The following is a 12,490-nucleotide window of genomic DNA, read 5'->3' as shown; positions in this document are numbered from 1 at the left end:
CACCACCACCCTGATCGGCGACCCACCATACCCTCCTCTGTGATGACCCAGGTGGTTTAATATATATATTTTTTTATTTCAAGCAACCTCTTAACCGGTTTTGGGCTTCGGTTACCGTGCACCTTAACCGATTTCATGGTAACTGAAGCCCAAAATCGATTATCGTGCCCGGTAACCGGTTTTCAGATCCGGTTGGTACGGTTGTCAGAAAAAAAAACCACCACCTTTCCGCCAAAGAGGGAAGATGGTGGGTCATCTTTGAGGGGGATGTGGTGGGTCGCCGGTCAGTGTGGTGGTGGTTGTTAGTCGTCAATTGGAGTGGTGGTGTCAAGGTGTTTGTGATTGGTGGCAAGAGAGAAGATAGTGGTGAAGTACTAAGGGTATGGTTGTCAATGCATGTTGACCTTAAGTTTTGATGATGACTTAAAGAACCTAAGCAAACCCATATAAGTTTAACTTTCGTTTTTAGCTTTGATTAATGACAGGTTTATGCTATGAAATTCTTGAGTAAGAAGGGAGCGTGGAACAAGATCTAAGTCAGCTATGGGAGGATAAAGAAGTCAATCAGAAGTCGTGTTCCTTTAGTGAGGAATTGAAGCTCCAAAGTTGAAGCTTCGAAGGAGAGTTCCTTGTGTGAGGAACTGAAGCTTCAAAGTCGAAGCTTCTCAGAGTTTCAAGGAGTCTAATGTATTTTATCTTTTATTTTAGGTTTCTTGTATTTATGCTAAATACAATGATAATTTAGGATTTAAGTGGATTTAAATTTATTTATGATAAAGATTTTATTTTCCATATTTTAACTTGTTAATTTTCGAAAATATCTTTTAAGTTAAAATATCTTTTGTGAAAGGATTTTCTGTTTTATTTTTATCCTATTCTTTGGAAAATCTGTTTTGGAAAAATATTCTCTTAAACGTGTGTTTTACTTTGTCAAAATAAGTTGAGATAATTTAGGAAGCAATAAAACCACTTCCTAGTATTTCGATTTACTTGCTGCCCAAGATCCCACTCCTTGCACTTCCTAGTTTTAAGGGAGTTGTGGTTGAGTGGTGATTGAGGCAACGATTTTTTTAAATTTCTAATTTTTCGATAAATAGATTCGGTTTTTTGTTGAGAAAAACATACTTGAGCATTACAATCTTTTAGCTTTCAAAAGAGTCATAATCCACTTAAGTCCGTGAGTGTCTTTGTACTTAGCAATTTAGAGTTTAATCTTGAGTTGTATTGGGATAGAGTTTCGGGAAACTCTAAGAGTGTTTTATTGTTTTGAGTGAAGCAAAGAGAAAGAGAGAGTTAGAGAGATCAACTGATTGAGGGATCAGTTGAAGGGAGCTTAAGTTCGTTGAGGAACTTGAGTTTAGAGTCTTAATTTGTAATAGGTTGTTTGCCCTATTATTATTAAGAGTTGAGTTTAAAATCGCTTGTGGTCGTGGCTTTTCTTCTTGATTAGGGCCAAGAAGTTTTCCACGTAAAATCTCTCTTTGCACTTTTAGTTTTTGTTTGAGTTCCTTTATAAATTCCGCAAAAATTACCCTACTTCCTCTACAATACAATTCATCCCCCTCTTGTATTGTTCATTCGAGTCAACAATGCACACTAAATGTTGGTGATTTTGATCATTTTGAATGGCGGTATTTAACACCTCCTTTAAAAATATACTTTCTAATTATTTTTTTCAAAATCATTTAATAACTACCTTATTAGACATTTAGACCCCATTCAATTCACATTATTTTTGTTTAACTAAAATTATTTTTATTAATTTTCTATCATATTTTTTCTTTAGAGTTACTAAATTTTACTGATTTGAATTTATTTTTACAGAACTGAAATTATTTTTATTGAACTAAATTAAATTTACTAAACTGAAATTATTTTACTCAATATATTTTTTTTCAAGGTGAAGTAAACATGACATTAATTCTAATTTCCCAAATCCCCTCAAAAAAATAAAATAATTTCCCACATATGAAAAATAAATTTTGTATTATTAATTTTAATATCTTTCATCTTTCAATTTTTTTTTTAAATATCTTTTAGTTATACCTTATGCTGCTGTGCATTATTCCTTTCGTCCCTAAATTACATTTTACTCAGTAGCTTTTTTATTAAGGGCTCCGAGTACTTAATTATAAAATCGTTTACAGTAAACGATAAGATGAATAGATGATGATGTGGGAATCATCTACACCTTACAATATCCCACACGCAACACTCCAAGGAACTACTACTACTCCATTTTGAATTTCCTCCTCCATTTTCTAGAACCCTCTACTCTCTCCCTTAAACCCTTTCAACTGAGAGCCTAAAAGAGGGGCTTTCACTCTTCATTCCTCACTTATCTTCATTCAAAATCCCTCCTTTCTCTCTCTTCAATGGCACCTGTTCTTAGCAGAACTATGGCTTCTGCATCTTTAGCTTCACTTCCTTCTGCTTCTTCTTTCACCCTCAAAAATACCCACAACAAAGTTTTGAATTTGAGCAGTAGTTTTTTCCCGCATAATAAATTACCCAGGAATTGCCCAAAGTTTAGCATTGAGAAGAAGTTTCAGAGAAAACCCAATAAATTGTCTGTTCGTTGTGATGCTGCTGTTGCTGAACAAGAGGCTCCTGAGGCTGAGGGTGAGAAGTTTGAGTACCAGGCTGAGGTGGGTTTTCTATTACGCGTCGATTGGTGTAATTAATATTTTGATGCGTGTATCGTTTTATTTATTGTTTATTTTTTTTAATTGAGTGGATTTTTTTGTTGGGTAATTGTTATTGGATTTGACAATTTGATATGATTCAAAACTAGGTGAATTTAGTTCAATCAATGATTTTGTTTGAGGGTTTTCGATAAGGTTGAGTGTAATTGCTGTGGTTTTTCATTGCAGGTGAGTAGGTTGCTGGATTTGATTGTTCACAGTTTATACAGTCACAAGGAAGTGTTTCTCCGAGAACTTGTTAGGTTTGTTTCTTTCACTCGCAAAGAGTGACATTATATGTACTATTTTTTTCATTTCACATGTAATTTGGAGTTTGTAAATTGTGCGATTATTGTAAAGCAATAGAACTTGAAGGTTTTAACAAGCCAGCAAGTCGCGCCATGGTGGCTTCGTTGTTACCTTGTTATCATTAAATCCGGCATCTGCTTTAGGCTCGGCTTTAGGGCACTTAAGTCCTTAGGGTAGTTGTGTTTTTAAAATTTGACAAGAAAACAAAGATTTGATTAAACCTTAATGAATTCATTTTCAGGAAGTTGTAGTTGCTTTATCATGTCTTGATTACCTCAGTTGAACTTCGGTTCTCTAAACATGCATTTGCAATATCTTGACAAAATGGAGGTTTTTTGATCTTGCATAAATGCGTAGAGTAGGAAGAAAATTAAATAAAAATGAGCAATATCAACTGATTAGAATTGATTTTTCTGTTCAGTAACGCAAGTGATGCATTGGACAAGCTAAGATTTTCAAGTGTGACCGATCCCTCTCTACTTGGGGAAGCAGGAGAGCTTGAAATTCGGATCAAACCTGATCCAGATAATGGGACCATCACAATTAGGTATGCATTCGATCAGTCGATATGCTGCAATTTCATTAATTATCGAATTCTGAGTTTGTATGTATCTCAATCTTTAGGGATACTGGTATTGGAATGACAAAAGAGGAGCTTGTTGATTGTTTGGGTACTATTGCACAGAGTGGCACTTCCAAGTTCTTAAAAGCATTGAAGGTACTCGAAACCTTTTTTTGTGATATAGTTGTATGTTTTGATTAAAGTAATCTGTGCATGAAATCATTAATAATTTACTGTACTTTTCATAAGCTTTATCTCCTAAAGTTTTCTGTTTATGTGCAGGAAAACCAAGACCTTGGTGCAGACAATGGTTTAATTGGACAATTTGGTGTTGGATTTTATTCTGCCTTTCTGGTTGCAGACAGGGTACTGAGATTGTGCAAACTTTGTTTTGTTGTTACTTTGATTATGGAGTTAATGAACGAGACAGATTTTTAAACTAGAATTTGCTCCTCTCGTCAGGTTGTTGTGTCTACAAAGAGCCCAAGGTCTGACAAGCAGTATATCTGGGAAGCAGCAGCTGACAGTAGCTCATATGTAATCAGGGAAGAAACTGACCCTGAAAAGATCCTGAAGCGTGGAACAGAAATCACGCTGTACCTAAGGGTATATATGTTTTTACTTGCTGATTCCATATGTTGTTATGTACAATAATTTCTACTGGAGTTTAAAATGCTTTTCATGTTTGTGGTGACTTTGATGTGTGTGCTGTGTTCATTAGTTTCTATGATTTCTGCAATCTGCATATTGGCTAGATAAATCATTTTTTGTTCAAGCTAGAAGTACATTTCTGGACAAGAATATGCCTTTTATTGCTTTATAATACCTATGAAGTTGCATAAGCTCATTTGCTTGATTGCTTGTGCGTGAGGAAACTTGAGGGTCATCTTGGTCATATACCTGCTAATTTTTTTTATTTATTTATTTATTTTTTTTTATTTCCTAATTTTTTCAGCCTGATGACAAGTACGAATTCTCAGATCCTGCCAGAATTCAGAATTTGGTGAAGAACTACTCACAATTTGTTTCTTTTCCCATCTACACATGGCAAGAAAAATCAAAAACTGTGGAGGTAACATGTTTTTCCTTTTACATGTAGCAATGTCACTGTTAAGTTTATGAGAAACATAGAATACATGTGCAGATGTGCTACATTAGTACTTGTTATGTTTGATTTTTACTGCAGATTGAACTCCTAGCTTTTGCTTGAATTTTCCTTGTCGCTTTTGTATATGGTCTATCATTTAATGATTCGAAATGTGAAGGTTTAGAAGTTTTGGTTTGTTCTTTCTTTGCCACCTTTTGGTAGTGGTGAAATTGATTTGATTGAATTGTAGTATCCCGAACTCAATGGATTTTAGAAATAACAATCAATCAATCTAACTTAATTTGCAATCTATATTATAGTGCAAATGTTTTCCCCTCAACATACTGGGTATGTATGTAGTTGAGGCTTTAAAAAGGCTTTAAATCAAGCATTTTTTTTTTCTTTTTTCGTTTGGGGTTTGAGGGGGCAGGTTTGGATAAGGGTTGCAAGTAATGTGTATTCCGTGAGATCACATAATGTCATACTTTAATTGATAATTTGTTATTGCATAGAAGTATTTGGATGATTTAGATTCCGGTATCTTAGTGGGTTGAAAAGGTGTTAAAAAAAAGTTTGTTGAAGTTATCTTAGCTTATAATGTCAATGAGACAACGGAGTTCATTTTGAATATTTATTTTAATTTCCATAGCAAGTTAAATTGAAATAGAATTTTGGATTCCAGTAAACTGAATTTGAAATTTAAATATTTATAACACTTAATAAAACACCAACATTGAACTTCCTAACAAATAACAATCTACAAATTCTTCATTGTGAATCTGACTTGATTACATGTATTTAGTCCAAAGAACTTGCACAGAGACGCCCCTACCATTTAAAAAGTTGTTTGATGTTCAGCATGATGTGAACTTTTTGTTGGCCTTGCAGGTGGAGGAAGAAGAAGAACCAAAAGAGGGAGAAGAGAAACCAGAGGTGGATTTCATTCTGCTCTTGAAGTTGATATATGCTAGAGTAGTGGTATTTTGCTTTAATTTTATTGTTCTTCTTCTAGGATGGAAAGAAGAAAACAAAGACTGTCACTGAAAAATATTGGGACTGGGAGTTGACCAATGAGACTAAGCCCATATGGGTGAGTGCTTTCCTCTTTCATTGGAATGTTATCTAAAATTGTTGCATCTTGGACTCTTTTGCTTTCTGAGTGTACTATGAGAAATTACTGATCATGATGCATTTTGAATTTACGTCTCAGATGCGAAGTGCTAAAGAAGTCCCAAAAGACGAGTACTATGAATTCTACAAGAAGACTTTCAATGAATTCTTGGACCCACTTACATATACTCACTTCACGACAGAGGTATTATATATCTAGCCTTTTCTTGTTTTGGCCTTCAATTGATACGTATTTGGTTGTACTTGACATGAGCAAATGTAATTGCAGGGAGAAGTGGAGTTTCGGAGTGTTCTCTTTATCCCTGGGATGGCACCTATGAATAACGAAGATGTTATAAGTCCTAAGACAAAGAACATACGGCTGTATGTAAAACGTGTCTTCATTTCAGATGATTTCGATGGTGAACTGGTCCGTATTCCCCCTTGTTTCTTTATATCTTGCCTTTCTCGGAAATTCCCTTTAGCTAACCAAGCAAGTGAGTCTTGCAAATTATACAATTGGGTGGTCTATATAAATCCATGGCACTATGTCTTTCTGTTCATGCTATATGTGGCACTTGAATTATGTAGATTTCTCAGGCAGAGTTACAGTTCTGTCACTTCTATGAGCTGTGTAATTATGTGTGTGTGTGTGTGTGTTTTTTTTTTTTTTTTTTTTTTTTTTTTTTTTTTATTTTTTATTTGTGTTTAAAAAAAATTCTATCAGCTGTAATTATACATACATATATATATATATATATATATATATATATATATATATATATATATATATATATATATAATCAGAAAGTTGAAAATGGTTTAATAAGTTCAAAAGACAGGTGGAGCTCATGTTTTATGTTTTCGGGAAAACGTTTAGGGTTGAAAGTGAATTTATTGATCAGTAGTTCAGTACTAGTCGTAGAAGGAACTACAAGTTATGAACCTGGAAGTATAAGTTAGAAGATACTCCTTTTGTGTGCATATTATCGTCCTCTTAGGCATGGGTAGAATGAGCATGCATATTAAGAGTAGATAATTGGATAATGTAGGTATTTTAGGTGGATAATGAAAATGTAAGTATTGAAAATGCGGTAGGAGAGTTTAATGAGGGCCCTACATCACATGAGACATAAGAAAGAGAGTGAGATATAAGTGTTCAGGCCTACACCACATATCACTTAAGGTAGCTACTCACACTTATTTGGGGATTGCTTGAAGTTGTATACAGTGTAATTATTTGAGGTAGTTAGATAATTAGCCCCCCCCCCCTGCGGGTGCGGTGGCTCTCCTAGGTCTTATCACTGAATGTCAATGCGTAGCTGCGATTTTTGTTTAATCTTGATATTGATCCGTCTGCCATTTTTAAGACATTCTATTTGATTTTTGGCTTTCCCTTTCAAACTTTTGGCAATTGAATTGTGAGGTGAATGTTGATGCCTTTCAAAGTCGGATTGTGGTTGATGCCTGCTTTGAGCAAGTTGTTCTAGTTTGCTTGACAAGATGTTTCATGTGTCATACTTTGCAGTTACATCTTGTCTAAACCATAGTCAGGGTAAACTAGCCACCTATAAAGAGATTTAACCTAATCTTTATTAGGTTTAATTTTGTTCAGGAGTATCAGTAGGTTGAATATCTGCTCAAAATAAATGACTCTACGTACATGGGTATAGAAGTATGTATTTCATTTTGCACTAAGGACATGCAACTTTTCATAAAATGATCAAGTATTTACATGGGTGAACACTCCTTTATTTTAATGCTAATAACCAATAAACCAAATCTATGCAATTTATGGAGGTTGACTTGTTGATTTTTGATACTAAGTGACGTAGAGTTTCAAACATTGCTTGCAAATTGTTTTGTAGAGTGAGGTGGTCAATGGCACTTAGAAATAGTTTTCAAGGTTAACATTCATGCAGGCAACTTGGACAAGTACTAATTTTTTACTGTCATATCTTTATTCCTCTGCAGTTCCCTCGATATTTGAGTTTTGTGAAGGGTGTGGTGGATTCTAATGATCTTCCTCTAAATGTGTCTCGAGAAATTCTTCAAGAAAGCAGAATTGTAAGGCCTACTTCCTTTTCCTTTTTTTTGGTTGATCTTGCTGGTTTCTTTATATGGTTGTATAATTTGATTAATATTTGTATGATCATTGGTCTGAACTTGATCCTACTGTGATGCAGGTAAGAATCATGAGAAAAAGATTAGTAAGAAAGACATTTGACATGGTGCAAGAGTTATCAGAGAGTGAAAATAAAGAGGTTAGCAATACTCTAATCTAATTGCATGATCCTCTACTGAAGACTATCTCTAATACTGATATAATGTGAATTTGCTTTAGGACTACAAAAAATTTTGGGAGAACTTTGGTAAGTTTCTAAAATTGGGTTGTATCGAGGACACTGGAAACCACAAACGGCTTACACCTCTTTTGCGGTTCTACTCATCAAAAAGCGAGGAAGACTTGATAAGCTTAGATGATTATGTTGAAAACATGGGTGAGAACCAAAATGCTATCTACTACTTGGCAACAGACAGCCTTAAAAGTGCAAAGAGTGCTCCGTTCTTGGAGAAGTTGATGCAAAAGGAAATTGAGGTATGTTGTGTTTTTTAAATTAACTATGATCTATTAGATATCAAATCTCTGGTTGAACTGACCCATATGTATTTTTAAAGCTTCATTTGCATTTGCTGCAGATTAGCCTTTTCTAATGAAAAATGATTCTCCTTGCTTAGCTTATCAGATGGAAAACTTTTCCACTTAATTGTATCAATAATTGTATGATGTTTCTAAACCTGTGTACCAATGTTCTCGTTGGTGATTTGTTACAGGTTCTGTTCTTGATTGAGCCTATAGATGAGGTTGCCATCCAGAACTTGCAAACATATAAAGAGAAAAAGTTTGTTGATATCAGCAAGGAAGACCTGGAACTTGGTTAGTCTGCTTTTTCCATCTTTCCTGTATGGAATGTAATCTATGTAACATGATCAAAGAACTTTCTAACCTTTTTTTTTTTTTATAAATTCTCAGGTGATGAGGACGAAGTAAAGGAACGGGAGACTAAACAAGAGTTTAATCTTCTGTGTGATTGGATGAAGCAACAACTTGGTGATAAGGTTGCAAAGGTCCAAGTATCAAAACGTCTTGCCTCATCTCCTTGTGTGCTTGTTTCTGGAAAGTTTGGGTGGTCAGCGAACATGGAAAGGTATGCTAATTATGTTGTGTCTTCTTGGTTTCAAGTTTGGGCAAGTTTATGTGTTACGAATTTGATCGCAATTACTGCTCTCCTTTAGGTTGATGAAAGCTCAAACTCTTGGAGACACCTCAAGCTTGGAGTTCATGAGGGGCCGGAGAATATTAGAGATCAATCCTGATCACCCCATTGTTAAAGACCTTTATGTAAGTTTTATATTATATTTATTTAGCTCTAACTCACAATGATGAAACAGGAATGAAAATAAACTCATATGTTTCTAAAATCTGTTAATAAGTGTTACAAACATTAATAATGGCCCATAGGTAATACTCCCTGTGTTTTTAAATACTTGCTTCATTTCTCCATGCGCGGAGTTTTAGGGGAAATTGGAGAAAGTAATAAAATATGGAAGTAGTGGGTTAGGTGGAAGAATATAAAATTATTAAAACCAAAAGTAGTGGAGAAAATTGGAGGAGAGAGAATATGAAATTAATAAAATATTATTCATGTTAGGTCCACCAGTGAGATAAATGAATCAAATATTGTAAAAGCTTTCCAAATAAGGAAATGGAACAAGTATTTAAAAACGGCCGAAAAAGAAAAGTGGAGCGAGTATTTAAAAACGGAGGGAGTAGATTACAAATTGTGAAAAAGTAGAGAGAGGTGGGTGGTTCTGGAGCCTTTGTTAGAGAGAAATTTTAGAGGAAAACCTTACTAAACTACTTATAGAGTTATAGTATGCGCAAATTGTTAAGTTGCAGGCTTTAGTGCTAGCTGAATCATCTTTTCTTGAAGCTCCTCAGAATTGCAATTGCAATATACTGTTTGATATATCCATCTGTTGAAATTAGATGGCTTGAAATAAAGTATACCCTAAGTTTTTGCTTGACAAGTGCATATCTTTGATCTTATTTTAATATTGTAATGGCTTCTACAAATATGGAAATATCATATTTGGCTAAACTGTTACTCCCTCCGTTCATTAGAGATTTCCCCATCCCATTTTCTTCACATTTGCTAAGAGTTGTATTGGGTAGGTTGGTATAATTGCTATTTATACATAGGGGTAGTAAATAAAGTAAAGAGGTGGTGGGGATCATGTTAATAAAAGAGGAAATTGGGCAGTCTTTTAAGGACTATTCATAGTGGGACAGAGGGAATATCTATGTTGAGTGGGTGACTAATGGGTTATTTTTATTTTGGTGTTTATAGGCTGCCTGCAAGAATGCACCGGACAGCAATGATGCCATAAGAGCTGTTGATCTCCTATATGAAACAGCCCTTGTATCCAGTGGATTCACGGTGAGTTACAAACTCCTACGGAAATCAGCTTTTGGTATTTTCATGTGATTAGTTTTAACATGCGATGTATGTTGTTTGCAGCCTGACAGCCCTTCAGACTTAGGAAACAAGATCTATGAGATGATGACAATGGCCCTTGGAGGGAGATGGGGAAGATTAGATGAAAGTGCAGAAGGCTCATCGGAAGACAATTCATCAGAAAGTGGTGCGACAGCTGAAGAAGCTACAGATGGCCAAGTGGTTGAACCCTCTGAAGTCATTACAGAGAATGACCCATGGCAAGATTGATGATTGTAGTTATTGTTTGGTAGATTGAACATTTTTGGCTCAGATATTTTACTCATTTTGTGGGGAGATATCGTCCATGGAATTGTATGGAAGAGGGAAGGGATAGCTAGACATGGCAGAGTACGGTGCATTTTCGCCTACTTTTTGAGGGAGTCGATTATACTAGTACTTTTCTTGGTCAGAAGATTTCTAGGATAGAGCTAATATTTAGAAAATCTTATTTTATTATTATTTTAGGTGCTTATATGATTGTCAAAAAAAGCCTAATGTGTGTTTGCAAAAATGCATTGAGCATCCGGAAATAAAATTATGCATATTTTAAAGAACATGGGCGAAAAAAAGAATATTATAGACATTTTTTTAAGAATGCAAGCATATGTTCTTTGAGTTTGATCATTATGTTCTTAGAATTTAAACTATTTGCTCATTGATGTATTATGATGTTCTTTTACTAAAAAGTTTATGTTATCTGCAATGTTATGTTTTTTGTCAAACATATATTAATGTGCTTTTTTTCAAACACTAGATTGTTCTTTATGTTTTTTTTATTTTTATCGAGTATATCGTGTACATGGTTTACTCGGATATACAAGTCAAATACTCGTTGAATTTATTAGTTTGTTTTCTGAAATATGATTTGCGTTGGTGAGTTTCCATGGGGAGGAAATTGAAGGATACAAACATCACAAAGGTAAATAAATGTAAATGTGATAACCTATATCATTGATATTTTTTTTTATTATTATTTATTTATTTAGAAGGGGGTATATTGTCCCATTTAAAATGTGGATTGCTAAATACCTCCAACGTTTTTTTTTTATCAAACCGCCAACAAAAGTGATGAAGAGACAAAATTACCTTTACTCATCCCTACTTTGCTTTCTCTCTCCTAAGTCCACTAAGCTCAAACTCAACCATCAACCACCACAAAATCAACCACCATTGCCACCATAACCCACGACCAACATCACGCCACCATGACCACCACCATCTACCATCACCACCCACAAGCCACAACCACCAGATTTTTTGTTTGTGTTGTTGCCTTGCTGGAACCACCAACAACAGCCAAGAATCATCGGTAAAAACGACCTACCACGGCACCACCTTCCCTCATTGGCAGGAGGGTGGTGGTTTCTTTATATTCCGATGACCACTAGCCAGCACAATCGGCATGAAAACCGATCACCCGGGGCGGAAAACGGTTTCCAACGCCGGTTGACCATGATAATCGACGTTCAAAACTAGTTACCTTTCCCGAGTGATCGGTTTTGCACGTCGGTTGACCATGGTGACCAGCGCCTAAACCGGTTACCGTGGTGTTTTGGCTTTGTGTGAGCATCAGTGATTATGAAAAAAAATTGGGGATGAACTACTTTGCCGACCATCGTGATGTCCCCTGTGGTAATTGTCGTCGCTGCTCTTCCACCTCCTACGTACGGCTGCTGCTTCCCTTCACCTCCGATGTACATCCGATGTTGTGGTTGATGGTAGTTGAGAAGTGGTGGTTGTGCCTTTTGTGGGTGATGAGAGAGAAAAAAAATTAAAAGAGATAGAAGAAGATGGGTAGGGTCTAAATAAAGGTGGGCATGGGCCGTGCCGGCATGCAGGCGGCACGAGCCCGACACAATTCCAGCACGACCCAGCCACTAGCACCACACGGCACGGTGGCCCACTTGTGGGCCGTGGGCCGTGCCGTGAACACAAATCTTGAAATTTGGCACGGCACGAGCACGATCGTCGGCACGCCAGCACGTTAATTTTATAATATATTTATCGATTTTGTATAATATATATATTTTTAAAAATAAAAAAAAAATTAAAAAACCGTGGTGGCCCGCGGCACGGCACCCGCTTGGCGGGCCGTGCCGTGGGCTAGGGTGTGCCAAAACTTGGCACGGCACGACCCGCCACCAAACCGGCACGACACGAGCCCCACCCCGGCACG

The 12,490-nt window shown here is 35.9% G+C and overlaps 1 protein-coding gene across 1 annotated transcript; it reads left to right on the top strand.

Moving 5' to 3' along the window:
* Positions 1–2,227: 2,227 nt before the first annotated feature.
* Positions 2,228–10,909, top strand: LOC110721231 (heat shock protein 90-5, chloroplastic-like). The gene is made up of 19 exons (XM_021900384.1): positions 2,228–2,648; positions 2,874–2,947; positions 3,415–3,540; positions 3,618–3,711; positions 3,838–3,921; positions 4,018–4,161; positions 4,511–4,627; positions 5,531–5,575; positions 5,655–5,732; positions 5,853–5,957; positions 6,042–6,182; positions 7,727–7,819; positions 7,939–8,016; positions 8,097–8,351; positions 8,588–8,690; positions 8,787–8,961; positions 9,050–9,155; positions 10,165–10,254; positions 10,336–10,909. Exons 1-19 carry the CDS (start codon positions 2,376–2,378, stop codon positions 10,540–10,542), a joined length of 2,388 nt encoding a protein of 795 aa, XP_021756076.1. The 5' UTR covers positions 2,228–2,375; the 3' UTR covers positions 10,543–10,909.
* Positions 10,910–12,490: the final 1,581 nt, after the last annotated feature.

This window comes from Chenopodium quinoa, unplaced genomic scaffold (genome assembly GCF_001683475.1).
Source record: "Chenopodium quinoa cultivar QQ74 unplaced genomic scaffold, ASM168347v1, whole genome shotgun sequence".
In the NCBI taxonomy this organism is placed as follows: Eukaryota; Viridiplantae; Streptophyta; class Magnoliopsida; order Caryophyllales; family Amaranthaceae; genus Chenopodium; species Chenopodium quinoa.
This window is presented reverse-complemented; position numbering and strand designations above follow the sequence as displayed.

What these genes read in the sequence shown, in the direction of transcription:
- LOC110721231 (XM_021900384.1), top strand. Translation starts at nt 2,376, where the DNA reads ATGGCACCTGTTCTTAGCAGAACTATGGCTTCTGCATCTTTAGCTTCA. An exon ending in AAATCACGCTGTACCTAAGG is followed by an intron (nt 4,162 to 4,510) that starts GTATATATGTTT and finishes TAATTTTTTCAG; the next exon opens with CCTGATGACAAGTACGAATT. An exon ending in ATGAGACTAAGCCCATATGG is followed by an intron (nt 5,733 to 5,852) that starts GTGAGTGCTTTC and finishes TTTACGTCTCAG; the next exon opens with ATGCGAAGTGCTAAAGAAGT.